Source organism: Periplaneta americana, chromosome 9 (genome assembly GCF_040183065.1).
Source record: "Periplaneta americana isolate PAMFEO1 chromosome 9, P.americana_PAMFEO1_priV1, whole genome shotgun sequence".
NCBI lineage: Eukaryota > Metazoa > Arthropoda > Insecta > Blattodea > Blattidae > Periplaneta > Periplaneta americana.
Genome location: NC_091125.1, coordinates 86,665,437 through 86,690,666, shown reverse-complemented (window position 1 = coordinate 86,690,666; position 25,230 = coordinate 86,665,437). Strand labels below are relative to the sequence as shown.

At 35.6% G+C, this 25,230-nt stretch overlaps 1 protein-coding gene across 2 annotated transcripts in view; it reads right to left on the bottom strand.

Annotated features, from left to right (window-relative positions):
• The window catches only part of Ptp10D (Protein tyrosine phosphatase 10D), a 268,680-nt gene that overhangs the window by 9,485 nt on the left and 233,965 nt on the right, over window positions 1-25,230 (bottom strand). The window contains exons 18-28 of one of the 2 annotated variants that reach the window (XM_069835210.1): window positions 24,547-24,663; window positions 22,510-22,669; window positions 21,428-21,534; window positions 19,151-19,261; window positions 15,333-15,528; window positions 13,094-13,262; window positions 11,915-12,167; window positions 10,156-10,413; window positions 8,213-8,361; window positions 6,001-6,236; window positions 870-985 (exon numbers count right to left, since the gene is read on the bottom strand). In XM_069835210.1, the coding sequence (XP_069691311.1) occupies window positions 870-985; window positions 6,001-6,236; window positions 8,213-8,361; window positions 10,156-10,413; window positions 11,915-12,167; window positions 13,094-13,262; window positions 15,333-15,528; window positions 19,151-19,261; window positions 21,428-21,534; window positions 22,510-22,669; window positions 24,547-24,663 (1,872 nt within the window). The remainder of the gene's footprint in view (window positions 1-869; window positions 986-6,000; window positions 6,237-8,212; window positions 8,362-10,155; window positions 10,414-11,914; window positions 12,168-13,093; window positions 13,263-15,332; window positions 15,529-19,150; window positions 19,262-21,427; window positions 21,535-22,509; window positions 22,670-24,546; window positions 24,664-25,230) is intronic. The other variant, XM_069835211.1, reaches the window with a different exon arrangement.

The following is a 25,230-nucleotide window of genomic DNA, read 5'->3' as shown; positions in this document are numbered from 1 at the left end:
GAAGGCACCAGTCTTGGGTCGTGCCTCAAAATTTGTACAGCGGCATAAGCACTAATTATTATTTCCATAAGAATAAGAGAAACAGGCATGCAAGTAGCAGCTAGCGAATAATGAGGCACAAATTACGCTGCTTCCGCACAGTTGAGTGTTCCAAGTGTTTCAAAGCAAACCAAGAAACAAAACGGCACCAAAATACAATAATTGTAGGCCTAATTAAATAATTGCAATGTTTGGTATATAACACACATGTTAATACTAGTTATTTTAGCCTTATCTTCCCATTTTATGTAAACCCCCTTTTAAGAAAACCCCTATTTAAAGGGAAAAAAAGTAATCCCTCAGAGATTCGTTAAAAAGGGATTCTATTGTACTTTCAAGTTAATTTATGCATAATGCTTTATTTCAAGGTGAACCCAATTGTATACATTATTTACAATACTCATGATACCATCATCACTGTTGATATCATTATATCATCATCATGGTGGTGGCGATGTTGACAGTGATCATGGCAGTGAATGAGGATCGTAGTGATGATTATACTGATGGTGTGGTTATAGTGATGAACTATTGTTACTGAAAGTCTGACTAAATAAAAGACTGGATACAGGTTACAAAACTGTCTGCAAATATGTTTACTTTCACGAGAAGCAACTGGCAACCAACAGCTCAAAGTAGAAATAGTCTGAAAGAATATGCAATAATGCAGAATAATCCAAAATGAATCCATACATTAATCCCTTAAAAATAAAAATAAAGAACTGCATATTAGCGAAGTGATGCAAGGATGTTGGAAGCTCTGTGAGTGTTACGAGGCAGCAGCCATCATGCCTTTATGCAGCAGCCAAACAAAGAGTAAATTAGTTTACCCAGAAACCCATCACCAGCTGCAGGTAAGAACACATGTTTTGCAGCCTCTGCTTGTGGCTGGGCCGCTTCTCCAGTACGCCTGCATCTACGCAGGCTGTCTCCTGTTGCTTCTTGCCTACAGCAAACACAAATATTACCGCAACCACAGCCCACTTACAAGGAGAGCATACACACTTTCACAATTTATCACTATTTTTTCTGGTATATCTCCTTCAAATTCTACGATTTTATAAAAATTTCACATTCCCTATGCTCTCCGCACTTCCACACACTATTAGTCTTCTCAACTTACTCACCTTATAAGTGAGGAGACTGAACTGTTTAGAATAGGAGCTGGAAACTTCCGAAATAAATAGTGTAATGAGCTCTACATATGCTCCATGTGCATCGAATCATCACATATAAACCTCTAAGTGCCATGTGTAGAGCTGAACTGGATACTATGCAGTGAGAACAAGTACGAAGCTGTGTATATCAGTGCCAAATGCAAAATTTTGCAAATGAGATTGAATCCCCAAGTCTCATGCTTGATGACAAAAAAGGTAATCACTAGACTACTACGAGAATATATATTTTATCTAAATAAATATGCCAGATGGAGAGCCTTGCATTACAAGTCAAACACATGAGTAAGATTACTGCTACGGAAATGAAATTTGTAAGGAGAGTAGTAGGAAAAACCAGTAGAGATAGAATCAGAAATGAAAGAATTCGAAAAGAGGCTGGATAGAGGAAAGCTGTAAGTATGGTAGTGGAGGAACACCAATTGAAGTGGTATGGTCATGTTAAAAGAATGGGAGAGGAAAGGAAAGCAAAACAGGTTTTTGAAATGCGATTGAAAGGAAAGTATGGAAGAGGAAGACCACATATAACATGGGAGGATAGAATTGAGAAAATTGGACAGAAACGTGGGAAGACAATGGGAGAAATGAAGAGATTGAGTAGTAATACACAGGAGTGACAGAGATGGATAGACTGAGGTTACCTCAACGCTTGACAGCATAAGGGATGGAAAAGAAGAAGAAGAAATATGCCACATTTAAATGAATTGCAGTCAGAGATAATCGTCAAACCTATTTACGTACTTAATGCTATTTATCCAGTTCCACTTTCTTTGCATGACTTAATGACCTTGTAAGAGTCTCCACAACTAGAATTTGTTCTAAGATAACGAACTAAATTATTCTAATCTCAAAGCAGCTGAATATTAAATAAAAACTTGTTTCCTTGCTGAAACACGTATTTTTATATTAACACAAGCAAATAAAAAAATGAACATAAGTTTTATAATCCCGTGTTATGTTTCATACTCCAGCAACAACAAAATTATGACATTGGAGAAATGTAATTCGAGAATAACTGTGGACATACTGTTGGCAGCATGAAGTACATTCCACCACTTAATATTCCATTTTTAAATTTGACTCAAAAGCTATTAGTTAAAGCCTAAAACTTAATTTATTGTGACAGTTTCTTTGGTCCAGAAATGTTTGAGAAACTCGAATGTTAACAACAAGTTTTCGTAAAATATATTCAAAGAAAAACAAATTATGTCAAGATGCACTGTCACCTTTACTTTTTAACTTCGCTCTAGAATATGCCATTAGGAAAGTTCAGGATAATAGGCTGGGTTTGGAATTGAACGGGTTACATCAGTTTCTTGTCTATGCGGATGACATGAATATGTTAGGAGAAAATCCACAAACGATTATGGAAAACACGGAAATTTTACTTGAAGTAAGTAAAGAAATAGGTTTGGAAGTAAATCCCGAAAAGACAAAGTATATGATTATGTCTCATGACCAGAAAATTGTACGAAATGGAAACAAAAATTGGAGATTTATCCTTCGAAGAGGTGAAAAATTTCAAATATTTTGGAGCAACAGTAACAAGTATAAATGACATTTGGGAGGAAATTAAACGCAGAATAAATGTGGGAAATGCCTGTTATTATTCGGTTGAGAAGCTTTTGTCATCTAATCTGCTGTCAAAAAATCTGAAAGTTAGAATTTATAAAAGAGTTATATTACCAGTTGTTCTGTATGGTTGTGAAACTTGGACCCTCACTTTGAGAGAGGAACAGAGATTAAGGGTGTTTGAGAATAAGATTCTGAAGAAAATATTTGGGGCTAAGAGGGATGAAGTTACAGGAGAATGGAGAAAGTTACACAACGCAGAACTGTATGCATTGTATTCATCACCTAACATAATTAGGGACATTAAATCACGATGTTTGAGATGGGCAGGGCATGTAGCACATATGGATGAATCCAGAAATGCATATAGTGTGTTAGTTGGGAGACCGGAGGGAAAAAGACCCTTGGGGAGGCCGAGATGTAGATGGGAGGACGATATTAAAATGGATTTGAGGGAAGTGGAATATGATGATAGAGACTGGATTAATCTTGCATAAGATAGGGACCAATGGTGGGTTTATGTGAGGGCGGCAATGAACCTCCAGGTTCCTTAAAAGCCCTTTGTAAGTAAGTAAGGACGAATAGGCAATCAATGTTTGTTCTCTTTGCACATATGACATCTATAAAAATACACCTAAACTAACAAGTCGATTAAAATCTTAAATGATTTCAACTATCAGATTTCTTTAACGGAAATGTATGGAAACTTCCCTAAATTGTTAGGTTGAAATACAACCTTGAAAAGTCACACGAGTAAATACACTACTAAAGGAGAGTTAAATGCAAGAAATTAGCTGCCAGTACTTAATATAAAGTACAGAAAACAGCTTCCAAAACTATCTCAAAACCTAGGTTGTTGTTAGCCTGTTCAATGCATACATAACATACTGCCCATAATGCACACTGATCCAGTTAAAATGTGAATTACAAATTAAACCAGCCTGCTTTTATTCTTGTGTACGATGTAGCTTGCATAACAATAAATGGCAAGGTTTTCAAATAGTTTTTGAACCAGACATTTTATACCAAGTTAACTTTTTTTATTTTACAGTTTTTGTACTGCAGGTAGAAGTTTGTAGGTCAATATTTACCACTGTCAAATTTTCAAGCAGGATTTCGACCAGAAGTAGTTGAAGGTATTCATATTAGGTTTATAGACCTCTTTCAGCCTCAGTCTGCTTTCATCTAGGACTTTTCTTATAACAGTTTTCCATTAGAATTTTGAAGTCGGGATTTGATTTTGAATTGCAGATGTTCACAATTCTTCCCTTCACTTCTATATTTATTATTGTCCGAAAGCGGTATAATTTTTAATATCTGAAAAATATATATATATTGCGTTTATGTCTAACTTCGTATATTCCTTTATTTTTCTCAAAGATTTGATCTCATTTGTTACATTTATTTTCCTGTCAATGACAGAAATATCAAATCTCATTAAAGTTAAGTCGATGTAAGTGAAGTCAATATTTTACAAATTATAATTCCAATATGGGGAGAGGACAAAGGCTAATTGGGATTTCTCGGTCTTCGATTGGGTCAAAAACCCTCATACAACTGATATTTAACCTTTGTGATGAATTTCGGTGAAGTCCGGAGGGCCTAATTAGTCAAATCCACTCTCCTCACTTCCACGCCGGGGTCCCCTGAGATCTTTTAAGATGTGAAAGAGAGACTAGTATGCGGAAAGCAACGGGAAGCTACCGCATTTATCTTCCCCAAGAAAAACTGCAAACATGGCATGATGAGTCTTTCCACAGTAAAAGATTCTGAACATAAACTATCCCGGATGTCTGGGAGGGGAATGCTGGGAAAGGACACATTATGAAGCAACCTAACAGACAGAAGAAAAGAAGATTGAGGATTGGAACGAGGATTGGAAAGAGAGAAGACTGTTCAGTAACCTTTATATGAAACAACGAGTGAAAGTCAGGATAGGAGAAGATATGTCAGAAGGAAGTGAAATAGGGAGAGAAGTACGACAAGGATGCCCTTTATCACCTCTCCTGTTCAACATCTACTTGGAGGATTTAATGAAGAAATGTTTTCAGAACATGGAAGGAGTGATAGTAGGAGGAAGAAAAATAAAGTGTATAAGATTTGCTGATGATATGGTGTTGTTAGCAGAAGAGGAGATGATACTAAGGGATATGCTACTGGAGCTAAATGACAGCTATGAGCAGTATGGAATGAAGATAAATGCCAACAAGACAAAGAGCATGGTCATAGGAAGAAAAGTAAAGAAGGTAAACTTGCGAATTCTAAATGAGGCAGTAGAGCAAATGGACAGCTTCAAATATTTGGGGTGTAGGCCTACTACAAGCAGTAACATGGGCTGCAGCCAGGAAGTCAAAAGGAGGATAACAATGGCAAAGGAAGCTTTTAATAGAAAAAGAAGCACCTTCTGCGGACGTCTGAAAAAAGAACTAAGGAAGAGACTAGTGTGGAGTGTGGCATTGTATGGGGCAGAAACATGGACATTACGACGAAATGAAGAGAAACAAATAGACGCATTTGAAATGTGGATATGGAGAAGAATGGAGTGTGTGTGTGAAGTGGACAGACAGAATAAGAAATGAAGTTGTGTGGAAAGAGTGGGTGAAGAAAGAATGATGCTGAAACTGATCAGAAAGAGAAAAAAGGAATTGGTTGGCTGAGAAGAAATTGCCTATTGAAGGATGCACTGGAAGGAATAGTGAACAGGAGAAGAGTTGGGGCAGAAGAAGATATCAGACGACATTAAGATATATGGATCATATGAGGAGACAAAGAGGAAGGCAGAAAATAGGAATGATTGGGCAATGCTGGGTTTGCAGTGAAAGACCTGCCCTTGGGCAGAACACTATGAATGAATGAATGAATGAATGTATGAATGAATTCCAATATATTTTCGGATCAATTTCATTTGTAAAAGTATCAATTATATCCGTGACTATATTATATTTTCCTATTTTAACTGCAATATCTTCATTTAAAACACGATGAAGTATAGCCTAAATATTTAAATAATGTAATTTGTTCGTATAGTTTATCATATGTAGGCCTATCTAAATTTTAATATAAAAACAACTAATAATTATAAAACTTAAAAATTTGCACAATTACCACAATTACGTATTAAACTAACATAACATGTGCTCTATGTGCATGCAGATGAATGAGAAAGCAAGTGAGTAAGAAGATTTTCAAAGGAAAAAATTGGTTTGTCATTCACCTTCAAACCCCTGATTGTCATGTATCTCTCGAGGTGGTCCCTGGTTCTCGTTTCCTTCCAGTACTGCCAGCAGACACTGGTGAATGCAGATGTACTGCTGTTCTGTCTGAACCATCCATACACGCTCCTTGCGCATTGCCCAAACAATGCCAAATATATCCACATGATCTGTCACCTGGATCTGCTGTAGAATTCGATCCAGAGCGATGAACGTTCCAGAGCGACCCACACCAGCACTATGGACAGGAAAATCCTTCCTCAGCACTCAGCACATAGCTGTTAATACTACCTATCTTGAATGGCTTTCTTTAAGAATACCATACTATCAAGTGCTTCATAAATAACATAGTTAAAAAGTTTCATTATTATAAACGACAATTACACTTTTATTTTTATTTGTCAATTTTAAATGCTGGTTTTTTAAACAGCAAAGTAAAAATATACAATATAATGAAGACTATAACATAGGGATTTGTGCAAAAATTATTACATACATACTTAAACTCTAAAGCTTTTAACCGAATCGTTAATAGGATTGGTATTATCTGGGCTAGAGGGTCGTGGACTGTTGATAACACAACCAAACATTTCGTCCACTACTCCAGTAGACATGTTAAATGTTATGTTTTATTTAACGACGCTCGCAACTGCAGAGGTTATATCAGCGTCGCCGGATGTGCCGGAATTTTGTCCCGCAGGAGTTCTTTTACATGCCAGTAAATCTACTGACATGAGCCTGTCGCATTTAAGCACACTTAAATGCCATCGACCTGGCCTGGGATCGAACCCGCAACCTTGGGCATAGAAGGCCAGCGCTGTACCAACTCGCCAACCAGGTCGACTCCAGTAGACATCTTCAGTAACGTGGTACATGGGAGCTGAGAGATCTGCTGTGATTACCACAGACGACTAGTGCTGGAACTGGTAGCATGTCAATATTTGAAGTGTGGGAGTGTTCAGTGACGTAGAAAGGTAAGAGAGCTCAGTAGTTGGGCCTTCTCCTTTCGTAGCACTTCCAGTCGCCAAACCATCAAATATTGACATGGTACCAGTCCCAGCATCAGTCGTCCTTGGTACACACAGCAGATCTCTTCGCTCCTGTGTACCATGCCACTGAAGATGTCCACTGGAGTAGTGAACGAAATGTTTGGTTGTATTACCAACAGACCATGGCCCTCTAGCCCAGATAATACCAATCCTAATGACACCGGCCATGAAAGCTTACATTCTAAGACAAATCTTTAATGTTTTGTCATATCTGATGGGCCCATGATTACCATATACTCTAATGGCCATCGGATTCGAGGTTTGTAGGTCTAGCAGAGAGCAATGGATTTTAAAGGGCAATGAAATCGTTAGTATGGTTTCCTTCTGGTGGAAAGTAAAGCTGTGTGTCCTCTATGTCATTGATTTATGGCATGTAAAAGAACCATGCCCCTAATGAAGGGCTCCAGGCAAAATTTATCGGCCATTTCTCATTCATGTTAAATTTTGATGCTGAATTACCTCTGCACAGGGGTGTAGTCGTAAATAAAATAGTACCAGGGCGCATCGCGAAAAGGCTCTTGCCCTTGCCCTTCCTCTTAGTAATGCAGTTGCTATCACAATGTTAATCCATACTTATAAAATACAAAGTTGAGTAAGGAACATGTAACACAATTATTGTTTTAAAAAGTAAAAATAAAGAAGCAGGACACTCCTAGATGGCAGAAAATAGTACCAGGCCATCTACACTCCTGCCTCTGCAGATAAAAATGTCGTTAAATAAAATACTATTGGTACTACTACTGTCCCATGCTTTGGGATTACAAAAACTTATCTTTTGTGCATAATGTAGAAAATGAAAGCTTATAAAAGGTGCAGAGCAGGTCTATCGGTATATGGTTTCATTCTTGTACATAATGTAAATAATAATCCAAGAAAATAAACTACGAATGGCACTGGTAACATGAAAAAGAACTAAATTGTTGCAAAACGCATGAAACATATATTGCCGTAATGAGAAAATGTGTCATTTTCATCATAATGATTTTCAATGTTTTATTCTTATAAAGGCTATTTCTTTTTCATATATTGTAGCACGATAGTGTATCATACATTTTTTAACCAATTCAATAAATGTCATAGCTACATATTATATTTAATTACATTTGCGTTACTGTTTAAGGTTAGAAAATGTCCTTTATGTCTCACGTTTTGCTCCACAACTCACCTGCAGTGGACAACAATAGGCCTCTGCTCAGGTCCCACTCGTTCTCGGAAGGCCCGTACAAACCGCACAAGTGTCTGTGGAGGGCTAGGAACTCCAAAATCAGGCCACGTTGTAAAGTGAAAGTGACGAATCACTCTCGAAGTGTCACCCTGAAATATATTGTTGCTGTGTTAAACAAACGAACTTCTTGGTAGGAGAGATAATATATGACAAGCCTGACCTCACATTTAATTTATTGTTTAAAACAATGGGGCAATTAATGTTTTAGTTGTTTCTCGTACCATAAAAAAGGTTTTGACCAAGTTAATCTTGGTTTCATCACAACTATGCAAGGATTTCGATCATACTAATCACACAGTTGCTTAGGCCTAATTTCTTCAGTTAACACTCATAGGAAGTTCTGTTTCAAGTTTCCACCACATTGTTACTTTTAATTATCTTGGAAATTTTATTAGCAAAAGGTTTTGCACAGAAACTACAATCTCAGATTTCAAATAACTACTCTGTGGGACTATCACCACGGCATGGTGCAGCCTCAGGTTGCGGATAGAGGAGACGGCCTCTAGTCTAGATATGGAGGGTAGCTGCGAATATATTGACTAAGCAGTTACGGACAGCTGATAAGGGTTGGTCCTCCAGCTTGGGAGTTGGGCGAAGGGCTAACAACCCATCACCATAAAAGAACAGCTTGTTATGAAACCCCAATATACGCCTCAGAATTGGACTAATTCTTGCTCAGTATAGGGACTGATGGTAGGCTTACGTGAAGGCGGCAATGAACTTCTGGGTTCTCTAAAAGCCATTTGTAAGTAAATAAGTAACTCTGTTGGAAGAGAGAAAATAATGATTTCTACGTAGTAAACGGGTACCTACTGAATTTCAATGCTTATATGAAACCACATTACATATATATATATATATATATATATATATATATATATATATATATATATATATGAATTAATAGATTTTATTTTGCCACCAATTATATTTACAATTTTAATTTCTCGAGAAACTGATTTGCATTCATATCTTGGAAACAATGCATATTCCATTTCGAATAATATTATTATTTTGTCTAGCTTACAAGTTTACGTTCACCTCTGCTAAGGCATGTGAACGTGAGGTCAGCAATCAGAGGGAAGGCCTTAGCCCTCCATGGGTTGTCAAACAACGGATTTAATTTCCATTTGAGCTTAGAAGCTTGAAAGTCTGCCATGATGGACTGATTAAATAAATAAGAAGAAAGGCACCCAGATATTCTACAATGACAAAATGACAATGGGGCCAAAAATTCGAAGGATATTAGTGACACACGCACGCACACGCGCACGCGCACGCGCGCGCACACACACACACACACACACACACAAAACATACTTTTCATTTTCTTAAATAATCATTCATTCATTCATTCACAGTTTTCTGCCCAACAGCAGGTCTTTCACTGCAAACACGGCATTCTCAAATATTTTCTACTTTCTGCCTTCCTCTTAGTCTCCGCATATGATCCATATATCCTAATTTTATTATAGCTGGTTAAAACAGATGTTAGTTTATGAAATAAATATACACTACTGAGGGGTACATGAACATGCGGTGCATTTTGCAAGAGCTTGGTAGTCCCATATCTTTCCTAATTAAGTATGTAATTTATTCTATATCTGTATACCTACTGTGTCCTTTTATTTGGATCTCAGAATATTTAGCTCATAACTATTTTAAAAATTAATGTGGTACATCAGGTCACTTCATAATATTAATTTAACACAAGTCTAATAGTTGAACTAAAAATTACAGCAGGACAAAACAAGGAAACATAACAGAAGCATTCTTCTATTGAACTTTCAAGAATAACAGAGATGCCTGGATGGCCGAGCATTAGCAGCCAACCAACAATATTTAAAACATTTTCTTATAAAAGTGTGTTTATCTATACTCACCCGACACATCATGAATTCTATGATGCTCCAGTCCTGGTAATGGCTGTCATTGAGGATCTGCACAGAGATATCACCATAGTACACAGGCATGGTGTCATAGGGCCAATAGTGGTCGCACTTCTCTCTCCCCTTCTCTATGCAGCGTGTCAGCATCACGATGGCTCGAGAATTGCTCTCCCAGCACATGCGCCAGAAGTCGTCACGTGTCGAGTGGAGTGGCCCTTGTGTGACCAGGAACTCCCGTGGTGAGTTATAGCCCTATCAAGTCACACCAAACGTCTTCACTATCAAGAGGAATGGGCTACATTTTCATGAAAAAAGGAACCTCAAAGACACATACAACAAAACAGAGAAAAGAGGAAAAGAAAATTAATGATAAACAGAAAAAGAAAAAAACAAATAAGAAAGGCGTAGTTGGAGGAAAAGGAAATGTAGGTTGAAGAAGAAACAGAAAAACATAAGAAGTAAAAGGGGAGAATATAAAAAGGAGGAAAACAGAAAGAGAAAAAAGAAGAAAGTACTAAAATGAGGAAACACAGAAAGGGAAGAAGGCAATAAGGGATGAAGGAAAGAAAAGAGAGTGGAAATAGAAAAAGCAAAAATGAGAAAAAGAGAATTGGCAAAGAGGATGGAAAGGAGGAGGAAAAGAAAAAGAAGAAAATATAAAATGAAGAAAGATATAAAAAAGGTGAAGAAGACGAGGGAATATAGGGGGAAAGAAGGACTCTGTCAATTGTGGAACAATTCTACTAAAATCACTTACACTACATTGGGTTAACAAAAGAAGAAGAGTAAGTGAAATTTCTAGGGACTGTTTGAAATTATTGAACATAGCGACAAAAGTCCTAATGATGGCATGAATAGACAACACTTGGTGTTACGAAATATCCGAACTAAAGGGGTCGAAGTTATTTCGTGTAACATGTTTCCTTCGGATAATCCATGGGCACTATTTTATGTAGTGCACTAACAATTATTTTAACACCTATAGCATCTCAGGAGTGAATAAATGCGGACTCATTCGACCTTAAATGGTTCCACAATTCTTGGGATAGAGGGTAGGTGGAACAAAACATATGTAAACAAAGAATAATTTTCATTTGATGGGACCAATGTACACATGCTGAACACAAAACACGTGAAATGAGGATGTAAAAATCAAGTTTCCCTACTTACTGCAATCACCTTTATTTGTAGGCTTGCTGTGGGTTGAAAACAAGACAATAGCTGTCTCAATGGTATGCATGCATTGTCAGGCTTTAGGAACGTAAGATGTAATTATATTAGACAGTAGTCTTTTGTAGTCTTTTTAAGGAAAAAAGTGCATGTATTTATTTTTAATCCACCATTTTGGTTACGCCGGGTTTTGGTGCGTGTATTTATTTTTAATCCACCATTTTGGTTACGCCGGGTTTTGGTGCATGTATTTATTTTTAATCCACCATTTTGGTTATGCTGGATTTCGGTTAAGCAAAGTCCAGTTAAGCAGGGTTTTTTTCTGCTAGAACATAAGAAATATTATCCGCCCTTGAAACCTTTTTACCAAAGAAAACTTCATGGTGGGCATAAACGATTTCATTATTTTAGAATTGCTAGCATCTTGAATAGGAGACTGAATTTTCGGTAAGAATAGGTGAGCAACTATCGAAAACAATGACCTTAATTACATTTGACTGAAAATCTGCTCTTATAAGTAAAGTGGTTTTACAGTACCTCACCATAATACCACTGGCATACATTAAGTAAGAATGAGACTTACTGGCACATAGTTGGCGTTGATGTAATCAGAGCCCTCTTCGTCATCCACAGGCTGGAGTTTGAAGCGAGAGTGATCATATGGCAAGATATTGGTGAAGCGGTTCTTGGGGCGGTTACAAGGCAGGTCTGCGGCAGTACATGGCTGCTCTCGTCCCACATGCTTCAACTCTTCAAACTCTTCTGAGAACCTGAAGTCTGAGTCTGCTGACATCAGGCGGTAGTGTTCAGCAAAGTTCTCCAGCCTCACAGGACGGCTACATTCATAATAAACAACACAGAGAATGATGTTATTGTTGACGCAAAACAAGAACATAATTATATCAACGTCTTAGAACGTGTCTTTCTTGAAGGTCTGTAACAAATGATTAATGCCTAAATTTATTTCAATACATTTATAAAAATTATCACTGTACATTAATTTAAGTGATTCCATTGAAGAGAGCTACTTACTTTGAACTTGTTTATACAAGAACTAATTTCTACAAGACATTTATGTTTTAACAAGACCTACACTTTGTTATTTTTCCGTCGCTGGTGATTTGAAGAATATTATAGCATAGGCCTACTAATTACTGATTATACATCTTGATTACACAACTTTTAACACTGTATTACTTCGGAATATGTATTATATGGCTTTCTTGTGTTAAATTCTATCATACCTGGTTTACATGTTTCGACCTATTATGGGTCATCCTCAGAACTGGTCGTTGCTGGTCTTGGTGCCTCTTGTTTTGTTTCCTGTGAGGGTGTGTTCGTGTGATGTAATGTGGAGTCGAAGAGTGTGTGTTTTCTGAAATTGAGTTGTGTGTTGAGAATTTCATTGGGGTGTGTTTTTTGTGTGTCTGTATATTTCATATATATAATTATGAACACACCCCAATGAAATTCTCAATACACAACTCAATTTCAGAACACACAGACTCTTTGACTCCACATTACAACACACCCTCACAGAAAACAAAACAAGAGGCGCCAAGACCAACAACGACCAGTTCTGAGGATGACTCATAATAGGTCGAAACATGTAAACCAGGTACAATAGAATTTAACACAAGAAAGTCATATAATACATATTCCGAAATTACTGATTCTTCAATCTACATGAGAAAAATATTCAAGCAAGGATCCATTTTACTCAAACTGTTTGTAACACATGAAAAGCATTATGGCACTCTACCTGGTTTCAATAATACTGTCTGGCAACGACAGATTATCATTGCCTCTTGTCTCCGTTGCTTTTCTGCTTGCAAACCGTCGTCTTCGTATTATAAGCACCAATATAAGCAGTAGAACTAATAGCACCAATGGAACAGTCACACCGACGACAATGGGCGTATTGTCTTGGTCTGGAATAGTAAAGTATTGCAATTAGGATTCCTTAGCATATATTACGATACCAGTAACAATATAAAGACATGCAACATAGCTTATTGATTGGGCACAAATTAGTTCACACGAAAAGCTTTCGAATATTGAAATGCTCCCTATAATGAACTGGAAAATAAGGACCAACATGCAGGTTGTGATAGAAATAATGATGATGATGATGACGACGATGATTTTGGTGGTGGTGGTGGCTGTGGCGATGGCAGTGGTGAAGAAGAAGAAGAAGAAGAAGAAGAAGAAGAAGAAGAAGAAGAAGAAGAAGAAGACGAAAGCAGTGGTGGGTGGTGGTTATGGTGGTTGATGATGGAGAGAAATGCTGAAATGATGGCAAGGAAAAAGGGACTAAACTGTGAAAACGGCTTTCAATACTTTGTTCACTACAAATTTCACTTGAACATGGTAGGATTTAATTTCTAGTCTCTCACATGGAAAGATGATGTTTTGATCATTAGGATAATGGTACGCCTTCTTAGGGAAATATAGACAACTGAAGTGGGTCCCATATATTGTAAGAAACCTACTTTTCAGAAGAGAATCCTGTTCAGTTTCACACAATACATCAAGCTAGTCTTGGCAACTTTCTTATGTTACATACTCGTTACCATCACAATTGCAAGCTATTATTTTTGGTAACAGATATGACTGCTTTTTTTAGATATTCCCCTGAAACCGGTAAGTTTATTTACCTTGAAATGATTATTTAACAGGCACTAGCTGTAAAGCAAGTTATTATAATACAGTGCGAGTATATTACATTTTATTATAATCGTTCATTTAGGATCTTTTGGACTTTTTTTTATAAAGTTTCTTTTCAAAGAAAGGAAAAGGAAAATGATTTTAAATGAAGCAATTATGAATTTTATAATCTCAGAGAGAAGTTTACATTCACTCTATGAATCAAGAGTAAATTTTCGTGAAGAACGGATCCTTCCACTCAATCACTCAATCCTTACTATTAATTTGAAAAGTTTTTTTTTTTTTTTTTTTTTTTTTTTTTTTTTTTTTTTTTTGCTAACAGTATACCACAATATAATATACAGCTCCATCCAAAAAAGAGAAAGAAATAAATCCCCTAAGAGTGAAGAATTCGCATTAATGAACCATGAAATACATTATGAACTATTAGACATTGATAAACTAAAAGTTAAATCCTTAGAAAATAAATTGTCAAAGTACACAAAGAAATGATTGCAGCACGTTGTTAGTATGGACAGTATGATGATGTTAAATGAAAACATGAAATGAGTTACGACTTTTGTGAAATTTTGCAGTATAAAGTTTACTTAAGTACGCAAATTTATTCTCGACTTATTTCACGAATACTAATGGAAATACTGACGAAAACACATGAAAGGCAATCATCTGCTCAGCTACGAGGTTTGATCTTAGTAGGAAGCATTTAACATTCTTCGTTTCAATGCTTAATTTTATTATTTTTCCGAGTGATTTCATCTCTGTAGGATTACACTAGTAGAATAACTTTAAGTATTTACAGATTCCATTTTCGTCAATTGTTCATACCATTTTATTTAGAAACTGCTTTATTTAATAAATTTAAACTGTTTATTTGACTTTGGATCTTTATTTTGTAATATGATCTCTCCTTTGGTACTTATTAATTCTTTGAAGAAATCGCTTTTCTATTATTTTCAGTCAACTTCGGTATTATTTTGTCAGAATCCAACACTCTGATCTACACAGTAGTGCTGATAAAGCTATTGGCTTGTAAAATTTCTTTAATGTGCAAAATTTCATTTTCGCATCAAATATTGTGTTATATAACACAAAAAAATATCAAGTTCATTGGTCTTTTCAAATAAGAAAATGAATTTTGTTACAAACTCCGAGAGGCCATAAGAGAAGTAAGCAGACCTCTAAAGAGAAGATTGGACATAACAAACCAACAAACCTGTGAGGTCCAATACAATTATTAGAATTATCAAAACTTACAAAATATTTCATATTTTCTCGTTCAATTGTAATTTCTCGAATGAATTTGGAAAGCAATAACATGGTAATCATTACTTCACCTGTCTGAATAGGAAATGAGTAGGAAGTGTCTGTGAACTTGTCAGGTGCTGTGAATGCACGAACTTTCACACGGTAAGTGGATCCAGATTTAAGAGGACCATTGCAGTAACCAGTGTGATGACCTTCACAGCTTTCAATGCCTATCGTGAAATCTTCCACTGTGGAGTTCGTAAACGGATAGTATGGTTCCATAACCTGGAAGGAAAAACAAAATATCTTCAATAAACAATGTAACAAAAGATTCTGCATGCATGAACATTAAAAGCTCCTAAAATTACTAGCGATATGTAGTCAGAGGTCAGACAGTTGTACTCTATCAAAGGCAATAGTTACTGATTTAGTTAGTCAATAGGCATACTTGAATAATTTCAAGGGAAAAATTGTTCCGGGACCAAGTATCGATCCTGGGATCGAATGCACGAATGCTCTACCAATTGAGATATCCCAGGAACTATACACGACACAGTCACAATCAGTGGCGTCTCCTGACTTTGATCTTAAGGCGTTGGCAAAGAAAAAAATTAAATAAAACATACTCTATTAACCTTTACACATTCCCTCATATTTTTTTTTGTGAACAAATAATAGGAAAGTCATTCATAAAGGTAATTAGCGTAAATTTTTTAAACATCAGTAAAATTGAATCAAGCTGACAGAGTAAACATCGATTAAGATAAATCTAAACAACATATAAGTATAATTAATTGAAAACCAAAAGCACTGAAGCTGTCTCGTTACTCACAGTTATTTGAATTCGAAATCCACTCTCCTTTCCTTCTGCAAGAATTTCTTGATTACTGCTTCGTAGAACCTGGATTTGTCCTCTCGTAAGCTGGCAAGTAATTCCTTCTCGATTGAGATAAGGCTTAAGTTAGTCATCCGGTTGTGTGTTTGAGTGGAGCGGCAGTAGGTGTGGATCCTCTTCAATGATGAGAATGACCTCTCCACAGATGACGTAGTGCAAGGAATTGTAGAGACCAGCAATGCTAATTTGTATATTTCCGTAAATCCACTCATTAAATTCATGTCCAATAGATAATTTACAATTTGAATTGGCGTTTTGTCCGTCCCTTCATTAGAAGCATACCATACGTGAAGTTCATTCTGGAGTTTGCTTACATTGAAAACACTGCCATAAATATTTTGCACTCTATTTAATAAATCATTTGGGAAGTTTTCTCTTTTATTGAAGTGGGCCATTTTTGTTGGATTTATCAAATTAAAATACTGTAGCTTTTCAAATGATGCAAATCTAATTGTTAACTGGTTGCTAACATTATCAATGATTTCGAAATAAAGTCGCTTGAAATAATCTCGCTGTGACTCAGTGTTCAATCTCCTCTTTTTTACTTCAATCACCTCTTCATCTTCCACAGTATCATGAATAGAAGACCACACTGCTTCGAAATTCTCTCTTTCCTTTTGCAGCTGCTGTTGAAATGCTGTAATTTTAGTACTGGCATACAAAATATCAGCATTTTTTGACTGGAGTATAGTGAACAAAACATCCGAAAAAGCAAGTAGGTTAGATAGAACCTTTATTAAAAATATGTTCTGGAAATCCTTGAGGAAGCTAGAAAATCCATTTGCGGTCATTGCAGTTATATGATCAAAGTTTCCACTTTCCTTAACATGTTCAAAGAACATTATCAATGCTTTTCTGTTCTCACTGACTGTATGGATAAGTCTAGAGGTAAAATTCCATCGGGTATTAGACAATGATGGTAGCTTTCGGGACATGAATGCTGAAAGCTCATGTAACCTCTTAGAAGAATGAGAAAAAAATGTAGGCAGTGATTTAAGACCGGAAAAAAATACTTTTAGGTCCTTGTTACATTCTAATGATTGTTGAAGTACTAGGTTCATAACATGAGCATAGCAGTGCGTAAAGAGAGCTTTAGGATATTTTTCCAGAACTTTGCTTTGAAGTCCATTGAGGTGACTACTCATCACGGCAGCGCCGTCATATGTTTGAGCGACTAGTTTTTCCCCACAGTTATATTGTTCTATTATTTCATTGAGATGATCAAAAAGAGCTGCTGCAGTTCTGTCAGCGCTCACGTCACGAAACCCAAGAAACCGTTCTACTACTTTCTTCTGTGAAACTGAAAAATAACGAAATACTGTTGATAACTGTGACTTATTGCTTATGTCTGATGTTTCATCAAGCATAATAGCCACAAAATCCGTATTCTGAATTTCGTTGTAGATTTCATCTCTCAGAACATCGGCTACTGAATTGATTAAATCATTTTGAATGCTTGCCAAAGTACCGCGGAAAACTGTAGACGTTAGTAAATGTTCTTTCAATGGTGAATCGAACTCTGCACTTGCAAGAAGAAATTCCACGTAATTACCTTTGTTTATAGATTCTGAACTTTCCTCGTGGCCTCGAAATGACTGTTCCTGTTTCGCTAAATAGCAAACAGCATTAATCAATCTCTTTAATATTTCCCTGTTCTTTTTTACTTTTTCGTTATGCAGTTCTATTTCAACCTTTCGTTGAGAATCCAGAAGAACATCAATTCTAGTAGGGGATGCAATAAATCTGTTGAACGTTAAAAAACTAGCGAGATGAATTTCTGACTCACCATGTTTCTTCACAGCAGTATTGAGGTGATTTAAATCACTATACCCTTGCTGATTCCAAACAGTTTTCTTTGTTGAGAATAACAAACATGTCCAACAATAAAATCTGTTCACTACATCACAGCCGCAAAGCCAGTTTGAAATCTCATATAGCTCTTTACGAAAATGTCTCTCGAACCCCCTTCCAGTTCCAGTAGCACCACATTTGCCCTTTACAGACGTTGATATTATTAAATTAGGACATGGTCTGCCGCTGTCAATAACTTGTTTTTTTCTGTGCGTAAGGAAGCGATGAAAAAGGACTATGTAATAGTTTTTGTACAACGCTTTCACTAGCCATCTTAAAACGATATATACCGCAACATAGGCAACATCAGCGATAGCTGCTCATGCCGGTACTGGCGTGTGGCGTTGGAAGTAATTTCAACGTCCTGAGGAGCTAAAAGACCAGGGAGAGTGTGAGAGGGCGCATGCGCAATGAGTCTCTTACAGCGAGGGTTCAGCAAGTAACTCGTTGCAACGCCATGGCAAAGCTTAGCGCGTTTCATACTGCTAGGCTAGGCCGCTAGACGATAGATAGCAGTCGCAGTTCAGGTGAAGCGTTAATAATCATTATTAAAGAAAAACACTGATGTAATGTACTTTATACGGATTAAAAGAATAATACCATAATTTCCTAATTTTATTTGGGCGTTGGCGCACGACCCGCACACCCCCAGGAGACGCCACTGGTCACAATTCTTCCCTTTATATCCATACAACTCAAATGGGCTGACAAGACGCCAGAAACCCAACTTTGAGTGCACACAATTCTGTGACCATTTGCATAATAGACATACTTGTTCATTATGTCATGAATAACCCAAACCGCACTTTAGATTTGCTAGTATACATTGCGTTTAATACTAGTTGCAAGATGGCAGATGGCTTCATTGCTAAATAGCTAAAAACTAAGAACATAATTGATGTATTTACACATTCCATACATAATCATTCATGAACTCGAAAATCAGATCATACTAATTTCAGTTACATGCAGTTGTATAAAGATCTACATAATATGGGATGAGGACAATTATTACGAAGATACATTTCATATGTTACAAATCTTCAACAATCTCAGAATTATAACTGATGAGGTATCACTAATTTTTCTAAGAAAATCTAGCAGTACCTTGATATTTGTTGAGAACCATTAACAAACTGAGATTGAAAATTTTCTTATTACCTGGTATGGTGGCCACACACTATACGCTTGAACATCTCTCCAGCTTGGCATTTCCAGCCCTGATGCATTCTTCGAGTCATCTTCAGCCACGATAATTGTGTATGTTGTGACCTGTGAACACAGTAAGAAATTTAAACATTTTAACTTATAACATGGTTTGTTAGTTATTTCCTAGTGCTGAGAACTTGCCAACTGAGTCAATGGTTCTTCTAACTGGCCTCAGTAGATTAAAGTGATACTTATTCTCAATTTATGCACATCATACCAAGATGTTGACGGTTATACTTTCACAAATTAAAATAAAACTCTGTCCATTTCGAGCTTAGACTGGGTACTCTGCAGATGATAAACAAGTGCTATGTTGCCAATTCACTACAGTTACTAAACCTATGAAGATAAAACAAAGTGAGCTCATTTCGTCAACTGTTGTACTACTGTCATGGAACTTTCCTAGTCTACAGAAAAAGCTGAAATGAAAAATTTCTTAGTATGGTAATGATATACAGTGTTGTTTTTTTCCTATTGGTTTTATTGCCAAACCTATGGAAATAGATGCTTCAAAATGGAGGTGAGAGAGAAAGAGAAGAGAGACCAGAAATTTCGTACCTACATTTTCTGGGAGTTTTACTTCTAAATGTCTGACTATATTCTTACACAAAGAGCAGTGAATTGATGTGTTCCAGAGGCATTACATAATCGTTATCATGGTTATGGTTACCAGGACTTCAAAACTGTGGAATGGCAGGCTTAGACAAAATTTTACCTACACATACAAACATTGTTACCACTAATTATTATTGAATGACCCATGTATTTGCATGTTTACTGATTTCATGGCGCTATATTTAATATGATGAAAAATGCACGAACTTTATAAAAAACTGTATGGAGCCTTCACTTTACCCCAAAATGAACAATAATTTTATGTGTCAGCATGTTACGTGCATTGTTCTAATGATGTCAATAATCACGATTTTAGTTATTTTCTTTACATTTTACAGACATAAGTTTTTTGGAAATGTTCGGTTTGGAAATGTAAGAGAAATGTTAATTTTGTTCAAAAAAAGCTATTTGACATTTATAACAGTAAAACATACACATCACTTACATCAACTGTATCATGGAGTAACGAATATAACTCTACATGTTAATTATGTTGTAAGCATTGGCCAGGCAATCTTCCAACAATAGGGGACCAGAACACATAAGTTTACATTACCAAATATATACAAACCCTATATCTTAATTAAATTTTTTAAATTTTCTTGTGACTAGCATATTCTGAGTCCCTTTACATTCTTAATGGGAAAATATATGCCCAGGACCTCTATTGTAGAAAGATGGTGGCCTCACCGGTGTTTACCACATAATCACCCATGCCGTAACATTTTTACAATAATTTCAATTAAAATACATTTAGCTCAGTTATGTGACTTCACATTGCATAAAAATAAAAATATGAATTGAATAGCTTATCTCCCTATATATCCTTCACTTTCATTCCACTATATCGTGGAAAAATAAGTATATTAAACACTTTTGCAATAATTTCAATTAGCAATAAGATATTATCACCCCTGCACATAGAAGTGGAAATGACCGATTTTGAATGCATTGGTAATTGCAGCACATATTGAGTGTTGGAAATGTCTGTTTTTTATACAAAAAAGACGATGAAAATTTTGGCATTAGTATGATATGAAATTGTCCGGTTCTGATTGAAAATACTGATTTTACCATACTGTCTCTCATGGAAATGACCGAGTTAGAATAAAAACAATAACATATTTAGAAAGATGCCTCTCTAAATATACCGAAACTCATTTTTTGTTTTTGGTGGAAATGACCGGTTTTGTTCGCAACCTCCACAAATGACTCAGCTTTTAAACACATACTGACAACACCTCGACTTTGGCTACTGGTGGCAGGCATCTATAATGAACATTAAGAATAATGATTGATTGATCATCACTATCACAATTGCTACAATCATCATCATAGAATAATCCTAGTCACAACTTCTATTACGAGTAATTCTGAATAAAATTCTGTTTTAAAAGTAGGCGTGTAAACGAAAATATGCATTTTACAGAAGTGTAAACTATAAATAATGAAACTCTAATAGTGTAAATTTGTAAAATTATGTAATAATAAAAGTAACTGTTTTCCCCATTTTTTAAGTGGCTGTCTGGAGTTCTATGTAAGTTTGTAGTTATGAAGAAATGTTTAATTTATGGATGACTGTATTATTTCATTAAGAAACTTCTGTCTACTTACGGCTCCATTTTGATCAGAGAAGTAGTTCTTGCGGAACCGAATTTGAACTGTTGATGAACTGCGACGAACCTCAGTTGGTACCACCTCACTAGGAGGTTTTGGAGGGGCTGTAAACAAAAATGCAGAAATAAATAAACAAACAAACAATAATAAACGCAGAGAAACTAAGAGAAATTAATGTAAATAAACAATATTATCACTTTATAATAAAAGATCGTTTTTGGACATGAATCCCTGAATATTATATGGATTTGACACGAATTTAAAATATAATACTTAATAGAAATAATGTCCTCTGGAATGGCTCACATGGTAGCATTAATTATAAGTCCACTGATCAAGGTTCAATCGTCAATAGCAGAATCAATATTTTATTCCTTATAATAACTTATGTTTATCGTGAGATGAATAAATGTTACATTTTCGGACATTTTTGCGACTATTTCAATAATCATTTGTAATTTTAAGTTATTGCACATGACTTTTACGTCCAAAAATGGAGTTTATCTTTTGAAATGATGGCTTCTTTGGTGACGTATAACAAAAAGTGAAGTTGTTCTGCCCTTTGGAGTCTAAATAATCTAAACAATTGAATATTTCAATTTCTGGGTTGCAAGGAGTAGTTAAGTGCATTCTATAACCTCTCCTACTCAAATTCCATCCTCATCTTCCTGTGCAGCAACCCGATTTTAACAAACGAGGCCCTGAAAACCAAGTCACAGTGGTATAACTGTTCCATAAAAATAGAAGAAATGCCATTTCAGCATCTAAAGAATCCCCTAAGTGGTGAAGAGGGGATATGGTCGGTGAAGTTGTCTTACAATCCTCCCAACTAGGTCATATGGCAGGTGTGGTCCTCTAAACAGTTTGGGGGTAGCGTGTAGGTGATATAATCGCCATAACATAAAAATTGGTGCCTACATTAAAACAGTTATGATTTTTGCATCCTCTCCTATATTGGAGACCAAGAGAGTTAATGGCTTTATTGCCAAGCACTCAGCATTATTTAACAACATATTTTAATTTATGATTTTTTTTAAATCTTCACTTTTTGATAATTCATTCTAATTAATGGTACTTACGAAGGATTGGCATTTTTTGTTTCCAAATAACTTCAGGACCATAGCCAATCTTAGTCTGTGCTTGGATGCGGAAAACATATGTCTTCCCTGGTATGAGATTCGTAATGGTACCATGAAATTCCGTTGGATTAAAATCCTTCGCCTGTGTATGTTTGGACCCCTACAAAAGGAAAACAATTGAACTTAAACACTGAAATACCGGTAATAACAAAAAAGTAAACACACATTAAGGTTCAAGTTCTACATTGAATCTTCGGTGAAAATATACTGAGACTTTCATGTTAATGAGTTTCTATGGTCATTTCTGTTTGTTATGCTACTTTCTTTAAATCAAACTTTTACCATAGTACAGAAAAGTACGTGCAAGAATGAATTTACAGTGCAAATAAAAGTACAACTTGTGTATTGTGTAAAATGAATCTGTTGATGGATGTAGATCATCTACTGATACTAGAAATAGTATTGCAAACCTCTCTCATGTTATTATTATGCAATGTTTTTCTTTCACACTGTGACCAGCACATGACGGCTCGCACATCGACCACAGCAGCTCGGACTCCCGCCAAAACAGTTATAATATCCCCGCAACTGGGACTCCCACCACTTGTGCATAAGATTTGCGCATGTTTGTGGCATGCAACAGAGTGTGAGTGAACAGTAGTCTCACTGAAGCCACTGTCTAGTTTGTTTTGTTCCTGTTTCATGCATATAAATGCACGAGCTTTAAGTGTATCAGTTTGTTTCGTTCCTGTTCCATGTGTATATGAAGCCATTGTCTACTTTGTTTCGTTCCTGTTCCATGCGTATAAATGTAAGAGTTTTAAGTTTAAATTTCCTGAGAAGATGCCAGAAATGTGTGGATAGAGAAGGATAACATTTTCAACATCTCTTATGATAAGGTATGTACTTATTATCATTGTAATTGTAACTGTAACTATAAGAACGTGAAACAGTTGAGGGAATATTGCAACTGTTTTGGCGGGAATCCGAGCTGCTGTGGCTGGCGTGCATGTCGCCGTATGCTGGCCACAGTGTGACAGAAAACACTATATTTGTATTTGAACCTAACATTATGTTTGTGACATTGTTATTAAAAAAATAAACACACATTAAGTTTCAAATTCTTCGTTGGTATTGAATGATAAGAGAATTACACAAGGTTTTAAAAGAATATGAGTAGAAAATGACAGAAGAGAAGTTTGATTTACAGAATTGTTTCCAATATTTAAATTGCTAACCTCTAAAATTGTCAGGATGTGACTTACCACTATGTTGCACTGAGTCATTCAATTATTATCTGTTAATAAAATTGTTTATTTAAATATTGTCTCAAAAAAATAAACCTTGATAATGGTTTTTACATATTGTATGGCTATGACGTTTAATTAGTTAGATATAATGAAAAAAAAAGTTAGACAAATCATTAAATCTATTAATTATACGAACAATCAGATGCAGTCTTTAAATTAAACTAAGGTTTAGAACAAAACGATTTGCAAAAATTATAAGAGCATTACAAATAATGAAAATCGTAGAAAACAGCCCTGCATAAAAATGCCACAGGGAAGACCACGAAAAAGATACCATGATTGAAAAAAGATTTCTAACTACTTGACAACAGGTGAATGGCGAAAGTTAAGTAGGCTACATAATAAGAGAACGATTTGCCATAACATTATTCGGAAGTTAAAATCCTGTATGACTTCTAAATACAATTGCAGTACCAGTAATATGGTAGTAATGTGACTGGTAACAAACTCTCGTTATTTTAGTCCATAGCCAGCTTCCCTGTTAAGCCAATTTTGCTGTAGTTGTATAATTTTATATTATACTGATACATCAATGTTAATATTACATATAGATTTAACATAAAAAATTTGCAAGGTTATATTGTTTCTATAATCCTTAAGAAAATAACTATATTGATCTGAAATGTTGAGTAAAAAGTACTGGTACTAATTCTACTGCCCAATTTACAATTTATGTTAACTTAGTAGCTTTATTAATAGTAATTTTTAATGTAGTGAAAAATCTTACTTCTAATCCGTATGTAATGGTAAACCTTCTGATCACTCCATTCTGCTCATTGCTAGGCAGTGCCCACTCAAATGAGATGCGGCTCGGCTGAATATCCAATGGGTGGAACTTCTCAACCTATAAATTAATTACAAAGATGAATATGAATGTGTTGGAAATTCTAGCAGAAAATGAGTCCAACCATGTAAGTGTTGGTTACTGCTAGAAGTATAAAATTACAGCATTAATTGCTTGCATTTATAGTAAAAATATTTAAAAAAATATTATTTTATAGCATTAAGAAATAGCAGTTAATAGCTAAAATCTGTTTTGTTATTTTATATATTTGAGAGAGGTAAATGAAAATAAGATACATAATTATTGGTAATGAACATACTTGATAATTAATTGTTACAATGTTTAGTTAAGTAACTGAAGTTTCAATCATATTGCCAAAAAAGGACAAAAACAAACAAACAAAAACCATGTTTTTTTAACGTGCGATGCAGTTTTAATATATTTTTATAAGGTATATTTTTTTCACACTCAAGTCGAGAATTACGCCATACATTAAAATGGTACTGTCACATAAAATTTATGTTCCTTTATGCATTTGATTGCACGTGCACAATTATAGTTGTGAATGGCCCATTTTGCTGTAATAGTGTAACACTGAATGAACTTTCATGTTTAAATTCAACAGCA